At 38.0% G+C, this 22,316-nt stretch overlaps 1 protein-coding gene across 1 annotated transcript in view; it reads left to right on the top strand.

The window, feature by feature from the left end:
* The window catches only part of TMOD3 (tropomodulin 3), an 80,390-nt gene extending 59,308 nt beyond the window's left edge, over positions 1–21,082 (top strand). The window contains exons 6-10 of the mRNA XM_043555418.1: positions 10,290–10,420; positions 12,033–12,140; positions 14,892–15,035; positions 15,983–16,127; positions 19,952–21,082. Coding sequence (XP_043411353.1) covers positions 10,290–10,420; positions 12,033–12,140; positions 14,892–15,035; positions 15,983–16,127; positions 19,952–19,986 — 563 coding nt within the window. The 3' untranslated portion in view covers positions 19,987–21,082. The remainder of the gene's footprint in view (positions 1–10,289; positions 10,421–12,032; positions 12,141–14,891; positions 15,036–15,982; positions 16,128–19,951) is intronic.
* Positions 21,083–22,316: the final 1,234 nt, after the last annotated feature.

Here is a 22,316-nt window from a genome sequence, read left to right as displayed (position 1 = left end):
TAGATGGTATTGACATAGAAGACTATTGAAAATAGAGTATTAAATATTCTTAATGTGTCAGCAAATGTAATAGGAACTACTCTCACCTCACTAAATAATACTAATGGGACATGCCTGGGTGGTTCAGTCGGTTAAACATCAGACTTCGGCTCAGATCATGATCTCACGGTTCGTGAGTTCAAGCCCTGCGTCAGACTTCATGCTGACAGCTTAGAGCCTGGAGAATGCTTTGGATTCTGTGTCTCCCTCGCTCTTTGCCTCTCTCCCACTCTCTCTCTCTTAAAATAATAAACACTAGAAAAAAAATTAAAAATAAATATATAAATAATACTAGTGGTAAGCACTATGAAAGCTAATCACACTTTGGCTTTTGTTGAGATTTTATTTTCAGTGTTACTGATTTTCAAGAAAACCACAACAATGTTAACAAAGAAACTATGTTATAAAAATCAGATTCAGGAGAAACCATCTGAATCTGAAACTTTTATCTTTTATTTTTTATTATTTTTTTTAATGTTTATTTTTGAGAGACAGAGTGTGAGCAGGGGAGGGCAGAGAGCGACAGGAAGTCACAGAATCCACAGCAGGCTCTAGGCTCTGAGCTGTCAGCACAGAGCCCAACGCGGGGCTCAAACTCAACAAGCTGTGAGATCATGACCTGAGCCAAAGTCAGATGCTTAATCGACTGAGCCACCCAGACCCCCGAATCTGAACCTTTTAATCTGTTACAGTATTAAATAGCCAAAAGCAAGGCTTTTTAAAAAATAGTTTATAGGATGCTTTAAAATGACCAAAGTAATACATATCTTTGTACCACATTTGAGCAATACCTAAGTGTATGACATAAGTAAAAGTGTCACTGTTCAGGGGCTCCTGGCTCAGTCCATTAGGCATCCGACTTTGGCTCAAGACATGATCTCACAATTCATGAGTTTGAGCCCCACATCAGACTGTGTGTTGACAGCTCAGAGCCTGGAGTCTCCTTCAGATTCTTTGTCTCCCTCTGTCTCTGCCCTCCCCCACTCACACTCTGTCTCGCTGTCGCTCTCACTCTTGCTCTCAAAAATAAATAAACATTAAAAAAAAAAAGTGTCTTTGTTCATAGCCATCATGCCTTCCGCTCTCCCCACCCCTAACCTTAATTGTTAACAGTTTGGTATATGTCTTTCTAGACTTCTATGTTCATACAAAGACATACACACACACACATACACACACACACACGGTTTACATAGTCTTGTTTTTTACAAAAATGGGATCATACTGTAGATATTTCTTGGAACTTGATTTTTCTTTTTTTTTTTAAGTTTATTTTTATTATTTTTTTTAATTTATTATTTTTTTAATATTCATTTTGGAGAGACAGAGACAGAGCATGAGTGGGGGAGGGGCAGAGAGAGTGGAGACAGAATCTGAAGCAAGCTGCAGGCTCTGACCTGTCAGCACAGAGCCTGACATGGGGCTTGAACCCATGAACCATGAGATCACAACCTGAGCCGAAGTCAGACGCTTAACCGACTGAGCCACCCAGGCGCCCCCCTCTTAACTTAACAGTTCCCCTCCTCAACCTCTCTTCCCCTTTCTTCATGGTATCCATTTCTTTAAGAAACTGGGTTGTCATGTCAAATTTTCCACATTCTCAGTTTGACTGATTGCAACCTTGTAGTATCACTTTTTTTTTTAATTTTAATCGCCTGGTGCTCATCACAAGTGCAGTTCTTAATCCCCATCACCTATTTCACCCATCCCTCCCACCCACCTCTTCTCTGGTACCCTTCAGTTCTGTATAGTTGAGTCTGTTTCTTAGTTTCTCTCTTTTTCCCTTAGCTTGTTTGTTTTGTTTTTTAAATTCCACGGAGGAGTGTAATCATGTAGCATTTGTCTTTGTCTTATTGACTTACTTCACTTAGCATTATACTCTCTAGCTCCACCCAAGTCATTGCAAATGGCAAGATTTCATTCATTTTTATGGCTGAATAATATTCCATTATATATATATATATATACACACACACACACACACACACACATATGTACATGTATATGTATATAAAAAGATGTGTGTGTATGTATGTGTATATATATATATATACACACACATACATATGTACATATATATGTATATAAAAAGATGTGTGTGTGTGTGTGTGTGTATACATATATATATGTGTATATATATACATACACACACCACATCTTTTTATCCATTCATCACTTGATGGATATTTGAGCTGCCTCTATATGTTGCCTATTGTGAATAATGCTGCTATAAATATTGAGGTACATGTATCCCTTTGAATTAGTGTTTTTGTATTCTTTGAGTAAATACCCAGTAGTGCGATTGCTGGGCCGTAGAGTAGCTCTATTTTTAACTTTTTTGAGGAAACTCCATACTGTTTTCCACTGTTGCTGCACCAGTCTGCATTCCCGCCAACAAAGCAAGAGGATTCCTTTTTCTCCATATCCTCACCAACACTTGTTGTTTCTCATGTTTTTGGTATTAGCCATTCTCGCAGGTGTGAGGTGATATCTCATAGTAGTTTTGATTTGCATTTCCCTGATGATTAGTGATGATGAGCATCTTTTCATGTGTCTGTTGGCCATCTCTATGTTTTCTTTGGAGAAATGTCTTTTCATGTCTTCTGCCCATTTTTTGATTGGATTGTTTGGGTTTAGGGTATTGAGCTCTATGAGTTCTTTATATATTTTGGATACTAACCCTTCATCAGATATGTCATTTGCAAATATCTTTTCCCATTCTATAGGTTGCCTTTTTAGTTTTGTTGATTGTTTCCTTCTCTGTGCAGGAGCTTTTTGTTTTGATATAGCCCAATAGTTTATTTTTGCTTTTGTTTCCTTTGCGTCTGGGGACCTAGCTAGAAAAAGGTTGGTGTAGCCAGTGTCAGAGAAATTACTGCCAGTGCTCATTCTAGGATTTTTATGGTTTCAGTTCTCACATCTAGATCTTTAATCTGTTTTGAATTTATTTTTGCTATGTTGTAAAAAGGTGGTCCAATTTCATTCTTTTGTGTGTTTGCTGTTCAATTTTCCCAGCACCGTTTGTTGAAGAGACTTTTTCCTGTTGGATATTCTTTCTTGCTTTGTTGAAGATTAATTGACCATAAACTTAAGGGTTTATTTCTGGGTTTTCTACTGTGTTTGTTGATTTATGTGTCTATTTTTATGCCAATACATACTGTTTTGATTACTAAAGCTTTGTAATATACCTTGAAGTCTGAAATTGTGATTCCTCCAGCTTTGGTTTTCTTTTTCAAGATTGCTTTGGTTATCCTGGGTCTTTTATGGTTCCATTCATATTTTAGAATTGTTTGTTCTAGTTCTGTGAAAAATGCTGTTGGTATTTTGATAGAGATTGTATTAAAGGTGTAGATTGCTTTGGGTAGTATAGATGTTTTAGCAATATTTGTTCTTCCAATCTATGAACCTGGAATGTCTTTGCCTTTCTTTGTGTTGTCTTCACTTTCTTTCATCAGTGTTTTATAGTTTTCAGAGTACAGATCTTTTACCTCTTTGGTTAGGTTTATTCCTAGGTATCTTATTATTTTGGGTACAATTGTAAATGGGATTGTCATCTTTATCTCTCTGCTGTTTCCTTATTGGTGTGTAGAAATACAACCAATACGTTCATTATGTATCCTGTGACTTTACTGAATTTGTTTATCAGTTCTAGCAATTTTTTGGTGGAGTCTTTTGGGTTTTCTATATAAAGTGTCCTGTCATCTGAAAATAGTGAAAGTTATACTTCTTCCTTGTGATTTGGTTGCCTTTTATTTCTTTTTGTTGTCTGATTGCTGTGGTTAGGACCTGCAGCACTCTGTTGAATAAAAGTGGTGAGAGTGAGGGGTGCCTGGGTGGCTCACTTGGTTAAGCTTTCAACTCTTGGTTTTGGCTCAGGTCATGATCTCATGGTTCATGAGTTCAATCCCTGCATCTGTCTCTGTGCTGGCAGCACAGAGCCTGCCTGGCATGCTCTGTCTCCTTCTCACTGTCCCTTCCCTGCTCGCATTCTCTCTCTCTCAAAAACGAATGAACTTAAAAAAAAAGAAAGGTAAAATGATGAGAATGGACATCCTTGTCTTGTTCCTGACCTTAGTGGAAAAGCTCTCAGTTTTTCCTCATTAAAGATGTTAGCTGTGGGTTTTTCATCAATGGCCTTTGTTATGTTGAGGTATATTCCCTGTAAACTTACTTTGTTGAGGGTTTTTATCATGAATGGATGTTGTACTTTGTCAAATGCTTTTTCTGTGTCTGTTGAAATGAACATATGCTTCTTATCCTTTCTCTTATTTATACATCACATTGTATCACATTGATTTGTGAATATTGAACCACCCAACAACCCAGGAATAAGTTCACTTGATCATGGTGAATGATTTTTTTTTAGTGTATTGTAGGATTCAGTTTGCTAGTATTTTGCTGAGGATTTTTGCATCTATGTTCGTCAGAGATTTGAACTATAGTTCTCTTTTTTTGTGGTGTCTTTATCTGACTTGGGTATCTGGGTAATGCTGGCCTCAGAACAAATGTGGAAGTGTTCCTTTTCTATATTTTGGAATGGTTTGAAAAGAATAGGTATTAATTCTTCAAATGTTTGGTAAAATTGACATGTGAGGCCATCTGGTCCTGGACTTTTATTTCTTGGAGTTTTTGATTACTGACTTAATTTCTTTGCTGATAATCACTGTGTTCAAATATTTCCATTTTTAACAGTTTCAGTTTTGGTAATTTATATATGTTGACGAGTTTATCCATTTCTTCTAGGTTGTCCAGTTTGTTGGCTTAAATAGTTGGCTTAAATAGTTTTTCATAATAATCTGTTATAGCTGTTTGTATTTCTGTAGTGTTTGTTATTTCTTCTCTCTCATTTGTGATTTTATTTGGGTCTTTTCTCTTTTTTTTCTTGATAATTCTGGCTAGAAGTTTATCAGGGTTTTTTTGTTTGTTTGTTTTTGTTTTTTGTTTTTTTTTCCCCAAGGAAGCAGTTCCTGGTTTTATTGATCTGTGGTACTGTGGGGTTTTTTTGTTTGTTTGTTTTTATATCATTTATTCTTACTCTTAACATTATGATTTCCTTCCTTCTGCTGGTTTTAGGTTTTGTTTGTTCTTTTTCTAGCTTCTTTAGGTGTAAGGTTAGGTTGTTTGAGATTTTTCTTATTTCTTGCAGTAGGCCTGTATTGCTAGAAACTTCCCTCTTAGAACCAATTTTGCTGCATTGCAAAGGCTTTGAACCCTTGTATTTTCATTTTCATTTGTTTCCATGCACTTTTTAATTTCACATTTTATTTCCTGGTTGACCCATTCATTGTTTGGTAGCATGTTATTTACCTCCATGTGTCTGTGGTCTTTCCAGATTTTGTCTTGTGGTTGATTACTAGTTTCCTAGTGTTGTGGTCAGAAAAGATGCATGGTATGACTTCAGTCTTTTTTAATTTGTTGAGGCTTGTTTTGTGGCCTACTATATGATCTGTTCTGCAGAATGTTCTATGTGCACTTGAAAAGAACGTGTATTCTACTGTTTTAGGATAGAATGTTCTGAATAATCTGTCTGGTCCAGACAATCAAATCAATTGTTTTCTTGATGATTGTCTGTTTAGATGATCTGTCCATTGATGTAAGTGGGGTGTTAAAGGCCCCTACGATGGTTGCATGATTACTGATTAGTTCCCTTATGTTTGTTAATAACTATTTTATGTATATGGGTGCTTCCATTTTGGGTGCATAAATATTTACAATTGTCCTATCTTGTTGGATTATTCCCTTTATTATTATATAGTGTCCTTCTTTGTCTCTTGTTACAGTCTTTGTTTTAAAGTCTATTTTGTCCAATATTAGCACTGCTACTCCAGCTTTCTTTTATCATCCATTTGCATGATAGATGGTTCTCCATCCCCTCACTTTGAATCTGCAGGTGTCATTAAGTCTAGAATTATTCTCTTATAAGCAGCATATATAGATGGGTCTTGTTTTTTTAATCTATGCTGTTATCCTGTGTCTTTTGATTGGAGCATTTAGTACATTTACACTCAAAGTAATTATAGGTACATATTTATTACCATTTTCTTACTTGTTTTGTGGTTGTTTCTGCAGATTTTCTCTGATCTTTTCTTTCATGGTTTGTTGGCTTTCTTTAGTGATATATTTGGATTTCTTTGTCTTTACTCTTTGCATATCTATTAGTTTGGTTTTTTTTTTTTTAGTTTATTTACTTTTTTTTTTTTTACTTTTTTTTTTTTAACGTTTATTTATTTTTGAGACAGAGAGAGACAGAGCATGAATGGGGGAGGGGCAGAGAGAGAGAGGGAGACACAGAATTGGAAGCAGGCTCCAGGCTCTGAGCCATCAGCCCAGAGTCCCACGCGGGGCTCGAACTCATGGACCATGAGATCGTGACCTGAGCTGAAGTCGGACGCTTAACCGACTGAGCCACCCAGGCGCCCCTAGTTTATTTACTTTGCAAGACAGAGGGAGAGAAAATTCCAAGCAGGCTCCATGCTGTCAATGTGGAGCCTGATGCAGAACTCAACCCACAAACCATGAGATTATGACCTGAGCTGAAATCAAGAATTGGACACTTAACAAACTGTGCCACCCAGACACCCCAGTTTGTAGTTTCTGATTTCTGGTTATCATTAGGTTTGTATATAATGTCTTCTGCATATAGCAGTTTATATTAAGTTGGTAGTGAAGTTTGAACCCATTCTTCTGTCTTCCTCATGTTTTATGTATATGGTATCGTATTTTATATCCTTTTACTTTGTGAATTCCTTGACTCATTTTTTACAGAAATCTTCATTTTTACTGTGTCTGTGTTTCCTACCTTCATATTGTCACTTTTGGTCTTTCTTTTCCACTCAAAGAGTCCCCTTTAATATATCTTGCTGGGAAGGTTTAGTGGTCATGAACTCCTTTAAGTGTTTGTCTGGGAAACTTTATTTCTCCTATTCTTAACATTTTTTAATATATTTATTTTTGAGAGAGAGAGAGAGAGCGCACAAGCTGGGAAGGGGCAGAGAGAGAGGGAGACAGAGGATCTGACATGGGCTCCACACTGTCAGCACAGATCATAATGTGGGGCTTCAACTCACGAACCACGAGATCACCACCTGTGCCGAAATAACGGTTGGACGCTTAACCAGCTAAGCCACCCAGGCACCCCTCTCCTTGTATTCTGAATGATAGCCTTGCTGGATTGAGTATTCTTGGCTACAGGTTTTTCCCATTCAGCACTTTGAATATATCATGGCACTCCCTTCTGGCTTGGATAGTTTCTGCTGAAAAATTCTGATAGCCTTATCGGGTTTCTTTTGTATTGTAACTGTCTTCTTTTGTCTTGCTGTTTTTAATGGTTTTTCTTTATCACTATTTTTTTCCATTTTAATTACAATGTGTCTTGGTGTGGAAATTCTTTGGTGATTTTGTTGAGGGATCTCAGTTCCTCCTGATGTGGATATGTGTTTCCTTCTCCAGATTAGGGAAGTTTTCAGCTATCATTTCTTCAGATAAATTCTCTGCCCCTTTTTCTCTCTTCTACTTCTGGGACTCCTATAATATGAATGTTACTATGTTTGATGGAGTCACTGCATTCCCTACATCTATTTTCGTTTTGCATAAGCATAATTATTTTTTCTTTCTTTTGTTCAGTTTGATTACTCTCCATTACTTTGTCTTCTAGGTCATTAATTCATTCCTCTGCTTCTTCCATCCTGTTCTTTCCTTCAGGCCTGTCTTTCATTTCTTTTTTTGAACCCTTTATCTCTGGTGTGTTATTCCCTTTCTCTGTGGTAATGGTCTCACTGATGTCCTCCACTGTTTTCTCAAACCCAGTGAGTATTATGGTCATTACTTTAAATTCTCCATCAGACATGTTACTTATATCTGTTTTGGTTATATCTCTGGCCATGTTCTTGCCCTGTTCTTTCATTTGGGACAGATTCCTCTGTCTTCTCATTTTGTCTAAGTCTCTCTGCCTGTTTCTCTGTATTAGGAAAGTCAGCTGTGTGTCCTTTTCTTAAGGGTAATGGTTTTATGAAGAGGTCCATGAATGCTGCTTCTCTGGGACACAATCTGAGATGAGGCAACTAGCCTCCCCACTGTATGTCCCAGGCGCTCTTCAGATTGTTGTTTCCACGCTGTATGTCCACAGGCTGTTCGCCTGTCTTCTCTCCAGCAGCCTCAATATCCTCCGAGGTCTCCCACAGCCAAGCACACTGACCTTTAAAACTCCAGGCCTTAAGCCCCACTGGTTGCAAGAACTCACAAAATTCGGGCCCACTCACCTTCCAAGCCAGTTGCTTGTGGGACCCATTTATCCTGTGCTCCTTCCTGAGTGCTAGTCTGCCTCTCATCCTTCTCCCTGATTACAGCTCCCTCCCTACCACAGAGGCCACAAATCCATTTCTCTCCCCAACTGTGTCTTCACCCTTTCTACCTTCTTCAGTCTGCCTCTTTTCTACCTTTACTTGTGATTTGTTCTGCTAGTCTTTAGGTTGATTTCTGGGGTATTTAGGATGATCTGAGAGTTACCCAATTGTACTTATTGGATGAGGCGAACCTAGGGTCCTCCTACTCCATCACCATCTTCCCCTTGTGGTATCATTTTACATATTTCTCTGTCTTCTATGTTTCTGAAAACTATTATTTTCTAGAGGCGTATGTGCAGCTTTTTGGTTTTTGTTTTTTGGGGCAAGAATGCTTCCTAAGTGGTAATTGAATCGTATATCAAGTCTGGTCATTCCTCTTTGGGGAATGTGCCAAAAGTCATCATTGTGTTCACATGTTAGCAGCCTGATCCATCCCTTTTTAAAAAATTTTTAAGTAGGCTCCACACCCAGTGTGGAACCCAGCATGGGGCTTGAATTCACAACCCTGAGATCAGGACCTGAGTTGAGATCAAGGTCGGATGCTTAACCGACTGAGCCACTCAGGTGCCTCCTGATCCATCCATTTTAAAGTCTCCCATGAGCCTTTCTTAATAGTTTCAGCATTCCATTTATTGGATCCATTACTTTATTCAGAAGTAAAGCTTTTTAAACACATATATTCTGTGGAATTAAGAAAGAAATATTTTGGTTTTATAAAGTTTAGAATTGAGATAGAACTTAATTTTCTTTATGGTAAGAAATCTTTTTTTCTCCAGCCCCCTTGATCTATAGTCTTGGAGAAGATAACCTTGCTGAACTTGTGTGAGAGGGAGCCCATTCTGTCCTTTTAGCAGAGCTCTGATAGGAAGCTGGTCCTTGTATTGAACCATATTCTGCCTCCTGGCAACCTACACCTGTTCTAACCCAGCCTTTCAGAACAACTTGAAATTCTCTCTTCTCCTTCTACAGGATAAATCTGAAAACAGTGTGCATACTTCCTTTTAATATATATGTCCAGTCTAGATACACCCAGATGTTTCAACTCTCCTCAGGAAAATAATTTTCAGACCATCATCTAAGTTGATCTCCTCAGGATGCTATGTGTATACGTGTGTGGTATTTTAAAAGAAGAAGGGAATTTATTCAGTATACTTTGTCCTAAGATGAGTTTTGCTACAAAAAGCTAGAGGAAGGCAGAAAGGAAGAACTAAGCCAGACAGTGACCTTGTCAATCTTTCTATGTCATTTGACTCTTTGTGAATCTGATGCTGTAGGTTTTCTCCCCAGAAAATTTATCCATAAAAGTTTGCCTGTTACACATGTTCATAGACCTTTACACACACATCAAAGTGCACTTAGATCTCATTAGAAGATTCAAGGCTTTTATGTCCTCTTTCAACTTTGCATAGTTGTATTTTGGCTATGTGTGTGGGTATAGTATACATGTTGAAGGATTGGGGGATAGAAGTGAAGGAGGGCAGTAATTTGGGGGATTTCTGTCTCAGTAGCTCTTCTATATACCGTTGCTTCTCTGTCTCCCCATTCCCTGTTCCTGCTCGTCCTCCCCCTTTCCCCAGGTGTAGTACTCCCCATAAGAGAAAGAGGTCATGTATCCTTCCTTCACTTTACTCTTTTCACCGAGGCTATGTTTCTTCAAGTCTGTGATTCTTACTGCTTTTACAGTAATTACTAATTAAATCTCAGAGAAAACAATACAAGAGGATAACATTTTATTTGAGCGCTTTAAATATGTGTCAACACATAACGGATCATTTAGAAATTGTGGGGGGAACTTTCTGGTTAGTTCTATTGAACGTGCATGTATGTGTGTGTGATCAAGTTCATATATGAATTCACTGTAATAGTATCAGCCAATAAGACACTTACTCTTTTCATTTGTTACTACAGATGTGGTGAAAGGTGAAAAGATTCTTCCAGTATTTGATGAGCCACCAAATCCAACCGATGTTGAAGAGACTTTAAAGAGAATTAAAGAAAATGATGTTCGTCTTGTTGAAGTCAATTTGAATAATATAAAGGTAGGTATGCTAAGCAACTAATAAAGTTTTTAATTGCTTTGAGTCAGCTGTAGGATGAGAGTTTGGGCAGTTTTGATATAGTGTAATTCTTTCTACTTAAAGGTAAAGTTTTTGGTCCTAACAGTATGCTTAGATTCCTAGAGCTTAAGGTGTAATATTTTTCTGACTTGCTTTTAAAGAGTAGCATGTAAACCTGTAAACCCTACAGACTGTCAGCATAAATCTCTCTGGCTCTCAAAGTAAAAAGAGTTTTTTAGTCTTTTGGGTTCTTTTTTTTTTTTTTAATCAGGTTTCTTGAGGTATAATTGATATATAGTGAAACTCTCGCTATTTCATGTACAGGTCCAGTGAGTTTGACAAATACATAAGTTGTAAGATCACTACCACCACAGATGTAGAACATGTTACTCCCCTTTGTCATCATTTTCTGCCCCTGACAGCAACTGATATGTTTTCTTTCCCTATCATTTTGCCTTCTCCAGAATGCATTACAAATGAAATCATATAGTATGTAGTCTTTTGAGTCTGGCTTCTTTCACTTAGCATAATGCATTTGAGATTCATCTCTGTGATTGGATGTATCAGTTTGTTGAGCAGTATTCTGTTGTGTGGATGTGCTGCAGTTTGTTTATCCATTCACCAGTTGATAGACCTGTGGATTCTCTCTGGTTTGGGATGATTATAATAAAGCCATTAAACACATAATGAACATGAAAACATGTTTTCATTTCTCTTGAGTAGACACCTAGAAGTAGGCTTTCTGGGATCTTACTGAGTTGTTAAAAATGTAGCTCTTCCTTGGAGTAAAGGAGAAATGAGGTAGGAGGGCCTAGGGATAATTAAATTTATGAAGAGTAAATTCAAATTATCTCTAGAGTAATGGTCATTGTATAAGAGCTACATTAAGAATTCCTTTTTATTTTATTATTTTTTTAATTCCTCGTTTTATGTCTTTTGAGGGCTGTGGGAGCATCTGGTAATTATAAGAAGCTAGAGAATAAGACCTTTCTGTTCCTTTAGCAGCTGTTCCTTCCTCTGAGCAAAAAAAGGAAAGCCTTGGAAAAAGTTAACATTACTAGTTGATCACTAATTTTAATTAAAAAAAAATCCTCACATTCTAAATCAACCGTAATGGTCAAAAAATAACCAGGCTACAGGGAATTGTAGTCTTGGTACTAAAGGGAGAAATTAGTGCCTTCTAGAAGTCTATCTTTCCACATGTCAGGTAGTGTAAGATTAATCTCACTTAATGCCTTGTAGCTTAAACTAAGTGACCTCTCTCTCTCTCTGTAGAAAAGTGGATCCATTTTGAATACTAAGGTGTTGCCTTCCTATAATCCAAATAGTTAAGTGTAGAATAATGGAAATTTCTTTAAATGCTAGAGAAATAATGACATATACTCTGCTCTAGATCAACCGTTTGTGCAGATGTACCATAAGAGAGAAATCACATAGATATGAAGGAGGTTGTTTGTTTTCATTTGTAGACTAAATGCTGTGTGTATATAATTTGAGTACATTTAACTTAAAAAAAAAAAGTACAAATATATTTGATTAATAGACTGAATTTCTTGAAAACTAAAATGTAATATTTCACATATTGTCTTTCAAGAATATCCCAATTCCAACTCTAAAAGATTTTGCAAAAGCCTTGGAAACCAACACACATGTGAAATATTTCAGTCTTGCAGCCACCCGGAGCAATGACCCTGTTGCTGCTGTAAGTAAGCTACTATTGATAATATTGAAATGATGGCTATATACAAGCATGTTACAGAGATGGCTAAACTGATTTTATGAACATGACTTACTCTTTTTTCAGTTGATATTTAGCTATTAAGCAGTACATAATCTATTTTGTGGGTTTGTTCCTGTATTTCTTTTCTTTTTTTAAATAATTTGATTTATTTAATTTCATTTTTTATTTTTTAAAGTTTACATCCAAATTAGTTAGCATATGGTGCAACAATGATTTCAGGAATAGACTCCTTAGTGCCCCTTATCCATTTAGTCCATCCCCCCATCTCACAACTCCTCCAGTGACCCTCAGTTTGTTCTCCATATTTATGAGTCTCTTTTTTGTCCCCTTCCCTTATGTTCATCTGTTTTGTCTCTTAAAGTCCTCATATGAGTGAAGTCATATGATTTTTGTCATTCTCTAATTTCACTTAGCATAGTACCCTCCAGTTCCATCCATGTAGTTGCAAATGGCAAGATTTCATTCTTATTGATTGCCGAGTAACACTCCAAAGAAAATGTGGTATCTTCTTTATCCATTCATCCATCGATGGACATTTAGGCTCTTTCCATACTTTGGCTATTGTTGATAGTGCTGCTATAAACATGGGGGTGCATGTGTCCCTTTGAAACAGCACACCTGTATCCCGTGGATAAATGCCTAGTAGTGCAATTGCTGGGTCGTAGGGTAGTTGTATTTTTAGTTTTTTGAGGAACCTCCATACTGTTTTCCAGAGTGGCTGCACCAGCTTGCATTCCCACCTGTATTTCTTTTCTATAATTTTTCAATTTTATTTTATTTTTTATTCTTAGAGTGCAAACAGGCAAGTGGGGGGGAGAGAGAGAGAAAGAGAGAGAATCTTAAGCAGGCTCCATGCTCAGTACAGAGCCCAACATGGTGCTCCATCCCACGACCCTGGGATCATGACCTGAGCTGAAATCAAGAGTCAGATGCTCAACCAACTAAGTCACCCAGCCGCCCCAATTTTCTATAATTTTTAAAAACATAAATGAAGTCATGCAATATATGCTGTTTTGCAACTTAATTTTTCACTCAACAGTATATCTTAGAGATCTTTTCATATCACTGCATAAAGTTCTAGACCTTTCTTTTGACATCTGCAGAGGATTTCATTCATGGATCTACAGTGTTGGATTTCATCAACTGCTTTCAATGTGTCTATTGAGATGATCATGTGGTTTTTGTCCTTTATTAATCTGGTATATTATATTGATGAACTTTTGCATATTAAATCAACCTTGCATTCCTGGGTTAAGGTATGAACCTTTTTCTTCACTTGGCTTTGAGCCCATCACTCCCTTTGATTCTCCTCCCTCCTCATTGAACATCCCTTCTCTGGTCCCTATGCTGGTTGCTCCTTATCTCCCCAACCTCTAAGGATTGGAATGACCCAGGGCTCAGTCCTGGGCCCTTTTCTTTTCTCTGTCTACACTCACTTTCTAGTTGATGTCACTCTGTTTCTTTGCTGTGTATTTTCTTTTTTTTTTTTTTTTTAATTTTTTTTTTTCAACATTTATTTATTTTGGGGACAGAGAGAGACCGAGCATGAACGGGGGAGGGGCAGAGAGAGAGGGAGACACAGAATCAGAAACAGGCTCCAGGCTCCGAGCCATCAGCCCAGAGCCTGACGCGGGGCTCGAACTCACGGACCGCAAGATCGTGACCTGGCTGAAGTCGGATGCTTAACCGACTGCGCCACCCAGGCGCCCCTGCTGTGTATTTTCTATATATGCTGCTGACTTCCAGTGTTATTATCCCCTGTTGGTGCCTCTGTCCTGAACTCCATACTCATGTCCACCTACTTACTTAACAGTTTGCTTGGATGTCTAACAGACATCCCAAATAGTCCCAAACTGAACTCCTGACTTCCCTCCCACACATGCTCCTTTCCCACTCATTCCTGTCTCACTAAATGACAACTTCACTCTTTCATTTGCTTAAGACAGAAAGAAATGGAGTCATCCTTGACTTCCCTTTCTCACCACCTTAAATGTATATCCAGCCTTGTCTTCAAAATATTCCAGAATCCAACTACTTCTCACCCCTTCCTCAACTACCACCTTGGTCAGTCTTAGCCACCATCTTCTCTCACCTGGATTGTTGCAATAGTCTCCTCACTGAGCTGCCCACATCCATCTTTCCCATCTCAAAGCCAGCTTTTTTATGTAGTGTCAAAAGTGAAATAGATACCTGTCCCAAGTTCTGTCTGCCCCCTCTTGCCTGTTGTTTTAACTTGACTTTAAGTTCTGCTTATCTGTGAGCTTTTCTGGCCTTCTGCCTTAGGCATCCCTTCTGGTCTCTGCCCTGAAAAGCAATCCACAATTTATCTTCCTTTGGTGACACAGTAACCTAACTGCAGTAGGACCTAAGTAAGAAAAGTTGTTCCAAAGAGACCTTGATGAAATTAGTCCTACCCAGAAACTGAGAGAAACTGAGAGACACAGGGGAAAGAAGCAAGGAGTAGGGTGTGAATGAACATAACAGTGTGAACAGCAGCAGAGAATATTACCAACAGTGACAAATCTAAATATTGTGACAGGGTACTTGTGAAAAGTAGATACATGTGAAGCCTGTGAGGTAGTGTGTCAAGATAAAACAACCTAACGAGAAACATCAAAGCTGTTCTGTTAATTAGTGTATTTGTTTATAGTAGGTATAATATGTGATAGACGCTGTCAATTTTTATCTTCAAATACTTTCTTTAATTTCTAGGCTTTTGCAGATATGCTGAGAGTGAACAAAAATTTGAAGAGCTTAAATATGGAGTCCAACTTTATTACAGGAGCTGGGATTCTAGCACTGATTGATGCTTTGAGAGATAATGAAACCCTGGCAGAGCTCAAGATTGACAATCAGGTCAGTGTTCTACAGCGATAACTGTGGGATCTCCAGCCCACTCTGCTGTGTAGGGGCTGGGGTTTAGGAGGCAGGTGGGAGGAAGGCTTTGGGGCAATCTTGTGGGAAGATGGTGGCCTGAAAGGAGATGAAGACATTTGAAGCATCCAGAATGTTAACTTAGTATTTTTAGTATGGGTTTTGAGCATATTTATAGAGTTGTGCAGCCATCACCACTAATTCCAGAACATTTTCATCTCCCCTCCCACCAGCCCCTGGCAATCACTAATTCACTTTCTGTCTCTACACATTTACCTATTTTGGACAATTCATATAAATGGAATTATATAGTATATGGTCTTTTGTGTCTACTGTCTTTCACTTAGCAAAATATTCTGCAGGTTCATCCATGTTGTAATATGTATCAGTAGTTAATCTCTATGGCTGAATAATCTATTTGGGTTATTTCTACCTTTTGAACGTTAGGAATATTGATACGAACATTCGTATACAGGTTTTTATATGAACATAGGTTTTCATTTCTCATGGACATATACCTAGGAGTGGAATTGCGAGGTCAAGTGGTAACGCTGTGTTTAACTTTCTGAGGAATGGCCATGTTGTTTTCCACAGCGACTGCACCATTTTACATTTGTGCCAGCATGTGTGAGGTTCCCAATTTTTCCACATTCTTGCCAACACTTGTTATTGTCTTTTTGATTATAGTCATCCTGTAATAATGGGTATGAAGTGGTATCTTGTTTTGGTAATCTTCATTTTTTGATGTCTGTATGATCATATACTGAACTTTAAGATTTGTTTATCTTATTTATGTATATTGTAAGAATTGGGAAAACTTAAAAAGACCAACAGAATCAGCATGTACCTGAATATCTTAGTCTTGATTTACCTCGAAAAATATTTTAAATTAGTCTATTAATACTGTTCTTTATTTTTAATTATTCCAGAGGCAGCAGTTGGGGACAGCTGTGGAATTGGAAATCGCCAACATGCTTGAGGAAAATACAAATATCCTTAAATTTGGTTATCAGTTTACACAGCAGGGACCCCGAACCAGGGCAGCTAATGCTATAACAAAAAACAATGACTTAGGTAAGACATAGGCATTTCAAATCAAATTTCTGAATTATATCATTAAGCTGCTGTATTAGAGGAACATTTTTTTACTTTAAAAAAAAATGTTAACACAGATTACTTGGCCTTTGTTTTTTAAATCTGCACAAATTACTTGGCCTTTGTTTTTTAAATCTGCACAAGCCTTTTTATATTGATTGAAGTAGAGTTCAGTTTAAGCGCAGTTGTAGTGATTATTGGGTTAGTGGGTCTGCTTACAAATATTTCACAGCTTTAAGTGAACGGTTTTCTACGAGAAACATAATAAATGCTACCTGTAACAAATATTTTGTTCTCTGTTACAAGCCACCTCCTGATTAAAGATTTCAACATGACAGGAAAGTTTTTTGCCCTTTTTATCAAACAGGCCTAGACAGAAATCCAGTTTTACATGATAAAATATGGAGTAATTCTAGTTTTGATACAAGTTTTATAGTGTGTGGCACACAAGTGTTGGCTGTCCTTACCGGTCTCCCTGACACAGCCATTACCAGGCAGGTTGTCCTCTCGCAGTGCACATCAGTCAGTGTCAGACGTTGCCCTTTTTTTTTTCCTGGTTCCCACTGAAATACTGCTGAGGCTTGTGCTTCTGTTTGATGCAAGTGTTCTGGCCAAGGCTGAATTAAAGAATATGATGCTTATAATTTTGTTTCTACATGTTTCCAAAAATTGAACCTTTTGTGTTTGTCACTGAAAGATTTTTTAAAGAGGTACTTAGACAAGAGATAAAATAACATTTCCTAAACCGAATAGCACCTTCAAAGTGAGGCAGTTCTTTTAAGCTTCAACCATATTTGAGTTTGCATTCTTTAAATGCAGAAAATGTTACAGCCTCCTTCCCTCAACCCAAATTACTTTGAAGAGTATTAGTCCAAACCCTTTCTGTCCTTCAATGACTTAGTTTCCCATAGAAGATTTTAGCCTCTTACATTTTAGGAAATTGGTGTGTTTGGTATACTGTTGATTCTCAGTGTAATTTGCAAAGTCACGCTAATTACATCAAGAATCAACAATATACCAAAAGATGAGAGAACACATAAAAACTATTTCCTAGGCTGCTTTCAGTTGACATTGTGCAGGTGAGTAGGTGCCGGGGGCCACATGTAATAGAGATGAGGAGGTCATGTTGAAGGTGTGGTCTGATGTGAAGCAGAACTGAGAGAAAGCAGACAGCTTTGTGTTGGTAGCTCTCTAGACCCCCACCTCATGCTGTTGCATTCTGATCCAAGCCAGATTTTGAGACATGAAATGAGAATAAGGACATTCCTGGAGTGGGGGAATTGCACGGATAAAAACCCAGATTTGGGATCAAGCGAGTTATTTATATACTGAGGACAGCTTGTAGAGTTTGAAAACTGACTCTTGTTGCAGGATGCTGCCTTGAGAATAATTCTTCAATAAGTACTTGCTGCTTAAAGCTAACAATAAAAAAGTGATGTCAGCAGATTAAGAGGGAATGCTAGTAGAAGGCACTAAAATTACATGGGAAGAAACTTCATTTCTTTGGATTTTTTGTGGGAGGCATTGGAGAGCCATTATAGGCCACCAAATACATGATTAAAATGATACTTCAAAAAATAACTATTTACTCTTCCAGAGATAGGATATGAGGTTAGAACTTATTTGCAATTGATGGATCATAGAGTGTTGAGAACCTGTATTAGTGGAGTAGGTTTTGGAAAGAAATTGCCAAAGAATTGTTAATAGGGCCAAATTTATAAGCTTCTTGTCTAGAGGCTGAGCCGAGGATCTGCTTGTAACAAGTAGGCGCCAAGGAAGAGTCGGAAATGGCTCTTGGGCCCATCTTGCATTTTATGTGCTCCTAGCACCCGCAGCTTTTTTTTAGAGCCCTGCGTTGATTGCTGCCCACAGATCAAGGCTGCCAGCATAAAGACATGTGCTCTGATATGCAATCTAATTATGTAGCCACCAGAAAGAGATGCCAAAGAACAAAACTTGAAACATACACACAATCTCTTGGGCATATTGTTTTTCTTCATCTTGCAAATCGGGCTGTATCAGATCTTTAGTGTTGATTTTGATAATCTTCTCATTATTTTCTGTTCATCCAAATACTCTTACCTACTCCCATCTCTCCAGCTAAGAAGTGTCCTAGCTGTAGCAGCAAAGAGATTATATGGTATATGTTGCAATATATGATTGAACTTTGAGTCTCCTATTACTGTCCTTACACTAGCTAACCACATAATTAATTTTCTTCCTTTCTTGTTTGCTCCACTTTGTCTTAGATCTTGTTTACAACATGTATTTTTTAATAACATGCATTTTATTTTATTTTACATTATTTTGAGAGAGAGCAAGCATGTGAGTGGGTGGGGGGAGGGGCAGAGAGAGAGAATCTGAAGCAGGCTCCACACTCATCAAGGAGCCACATACAGGGCTTGATCCCATGATCCTGGGATCATGACCTGAGTCAAATTCAAGAGTCAGATGCTCAACCAACTGGGTAACCCAAGAACCCCTATAACATGCATTTTAACATCATAAATGGTCTGCCAATAACATCCAAATCCTGCTGCAATTCAAATTTTTCTTGGAAATGTTCTACCCTAAAGAGTTAATCTGATTTACCTTTCGATATTTGTTTTTCAGAGATCTATATATATGAATTAGATTTGTATTTGAGGACTCAAGTCTCTATTTGATTTTTTCCCTTAGTATTTCAGTAAACACAGGAAACCTGCTTTTCATTAACATGAACTAAAATTAGAGCCCGGGGTGTACTTAATTATTTAAGTATAAAAATGTTCATGGGAACTTGATACTTTTTATCTCCTGGTTTTTACTTTCTAGCTAGCACCCAGCCAGTAGCTAGACAAGCTTTTATGCACATCACTTGCATGTCTGCCTGAGGACTCTGTCCTACTGTTGAGTACAGCCTAATGGTTTGGGGTCATCAGTCTGTGAAGAGGCTGGGAACTCCTGAGATATATGCGCCTTTCTGTACACCATCCGCTGAATTAGTTGACCACTTTGGTGGCCAAAGTTTATTATGGTACCCTCATGTGACCTTATACCACATTACCAGGATCTGAGACTTTCATTACTTTGTATTTGTTGTTTTGTCAGAGCCTGGTTCATTTTGTAGGAGACCCTAGAAAGAAAATTTGGGAAATAGTAGCAAGTCATTTACCTTTAAAATGACAAAAATGTTTGGGGCACCTTGATGGCTAGTTGGTTAAGGCATCCAACTCTTGATCTCAACTCAGGTCATGATCTCATGGTTTGTGAGTTCGAGCCCCTCATTGGGCTCTGCGCTAATGGTGCAGAGCCTGCTTGGGATTCTGTCTCTCCTTCTCTCTGCCCTTCCTCTGCTTGTGCTCTCTCTCTAAATAAACAACTTAAAAAAAATGTTTTTGGTATATTCTTTCACAAACTAAGGAGATACATTGTAATGCCTAATCAGGAGAGCATGCAAATACTTGTTGCTTTTAATACTTTCTAATCCCAGCTTCCTGAATGTCATTTCAAAATTCAACACAGTAATTTATAATTCATCGTTTTAACAGAGGTGTCAATTTTTTTAAATAACAAATGGGTGCAATGACTTAAAGGTGATTGATGACCATGATTTTAGATTTCTGATGCTACTGTGTAAGCACAGGGGAGCTGAGGACAAGTCTTTGTTCTCATTTTGAAGCCCCTCAGTGCTTAACAAGTAAATGGACGTTACATGTCAGTACAACTATAACTGGAATCTGCAGCAGCTTGTTTGTTACAAGCAAGTTAACCCTGTACAAAGTAACAGGGATTTCTAACATCCTCTCTTTTTTTTCTCACAGTTCGCAAAAGACGAGTTGAAGGAGACCACCAGTAAATCCACCGAGATACAATCTTTGGGAGACTTTAAAAGGTCACCAAGGGCTCATGTTGGTGATGTCAGATGTAAAATTTTCCTGGATAGAAGGGAAAAGACTGGAAATCTTTTTTTTTTTTAACTACATGTATCTTTTTTCTAGTTTACATTGTTATCAGTTTCAAATTGCAAAATCAATAGTAGGTGATATTTTGTATTTTATAACATTATTTCTTTCTGCTAAAATCAGTTTTAATTTAGCTTAAATGGTTTGTAAGGAGTCATGAGTTTAAAAATGCAATTGTAAAAAAAGTTTAGGAAATCATTTACGTAGATAGTATGAACATTTTAAGGACCGATCTTTTTTAAATCAAAAAGGGACATTACTGCCATTAGAATTGCTATTGTACCTGTTAGGTACAAGACATTCACAGCTTTCCTTACTCCATCACATGGAGCCCTTCCTGTTTCAGAATACATGAACTTGGCAAGAGTGTGCTTTTTGCTTCTATCAAGAAAGCAAGATACCAGAGTTTTAAAACGACTCCAAATCTGGTCATCGGCTGAGAAATAAAAGCCGGTCTGTTGGGGAGAGAAAGGGGCCTTCTGCACATTCCTGGTCACTGCACTTGTCCACTGTGTCACCAACACCTGGACTTGTTTCAACAAAGTCATCAGCTTGGCCAGGTTAGTACTTTGTTTAAAAGGACAGTTATGGCTAAATTCACTATAGTTTTTTATTTCAATAATGTGGGCATTACTAAATTTTTGTGAAAGCTCATAGTAAAAAGCATCGAAGTAGACAAGCTGTTTTCTTCCCTGTAAAAGGCATACATATAGTCAACTCTTGGTTATTTAGGATAATAAAAAAGAAGGCGGTAATTAAACACATGACATCGAAGATAACAAACATGATGGAATTTAAGTCTGAGGCACATGCCAAATAGTCACTTAAACTGATGCTTACTGTAAATTAGAAACTGGCATGTGTATAAATTGTGGCACAGTATCGTGAAAGTTTGTGTGTGCACTGCAGAATTACAACAACAATACTGAATTGGCATTCCACGAATTTTCCAACCAGTAGGGAAAACTGTTCTTCATCCATCTACTTTTTTTTTTTTAATTTTTTTTTTCAACGTTTATTTATTTTTGGGACAGAGAGAGACAGAGCATGAACGGGGGAGGGGCAGAGAGAGAGGGAGACACAGAATCGGAAACAGGCTCCAGGCTCTGAGCCATCAGCCCAGAGCCTGACGTGGGGCTCAAACTCACGGACCGCGAGATCGTGACCTGGCTGAAGTCGGACGCTTAACTGACTGCGCCACCCAGGCACCCCTCATCCATCTACTTTTATATTCCCTTTCATCGTCTGGCTTTTTTGTCCATATTGTGTAAAAGGAATCTCTCACAAGAGAAGTTTCTTCGTACCGCTCACGGTATTCAAACGAGCACTTGCACAGTGTACCATGGTGGGATGTGGACCTGTTCAGGGCAGCGCCTGGAGCAGACGATGGCAGAGTTGGCCCAGCTACAGAGGGCAGGCAGGAAAAAATCTGAGTAATACTGACCCCCGAAATTGAGGCCTGACTGTCCTCTATCACTTACACGGAGTAAAGGGAAGAATCCCAGTTAAAAGTAGGGATAGATGTGTTGATTCTTTTAAAAAGAATTTTTGAAATTGAATTATAAAACGTCACTCCTTTGGCTTGGACAGTTTACTTATTGAGCTAGGCAGCTTCTTGTGTGTGATCTGGTATTAACCCTTCTCAACAGGCAAAAGCTTCCCTCAGAAGAAGTGGGTGTCTTTGTTTTTCTGAATCAATATCCAGTGTTTTAAAGGGGCCAAAGATCGACTTTGCACTATTCCCTTTGAGTTAGAGACCACTGATTTTTTTTTTTCCAAGTTAGCAAGGGTTTCTGTGTGTGTGTGTGTGTGTGTCCCCTTTTCATATGCAACTTTGGAAATGTACTTGACTTTAGAGACTGCACCCTTCCAGCAGGATGGGGAGTCAGCTCGGAGCAGGCACCCAGGGCTTCCTTGCTTGCTTTGTCTATAAGTCAATGAACTGATAAGTATGTTACCCCTTCTATCATCAGGTTTTTTTTAATAGACATAAGCGAGACCCTACATAGTGTGTGTATGGTACTTACGGGTAATCTCTTTTTCACTGATTATTTACCTAAGTATGAAGAAGTTAAGTGTTTAGCTTATACCATTCCAGTTCTCAGCTGTGACAGTGCATTATATAATTGAAGAAAAGATTTCATCAATATCTTTAAAGCTGAACATTCATCCAACTGAATACAGAAAATCTTTTCAAGAGTTGTAACTACAAGGGAGAAAACTG

The sequence above is a fragment of the Prionailurus bengalensis genome, chromosome B3, assembly GCF_016509475.1.
Source record: "Prionailurus bengalensis isolate Pbe53 chromosome B3, Fcat_Pben_1.1_paternal_pri, whole genome shotgun sequence".
Taxonomy (NCBI): domain Eukaryota; kingdom Metazoa; phylum Chordata; class Mammalia; order Carnivora; family Felidae; genus Prionailurus; species Prionailurus bengalensis.
Note: the sequence above shows the minus strand (reverse complement) of the source record. Positions and strands in the feature narration are given on the sequence as shown.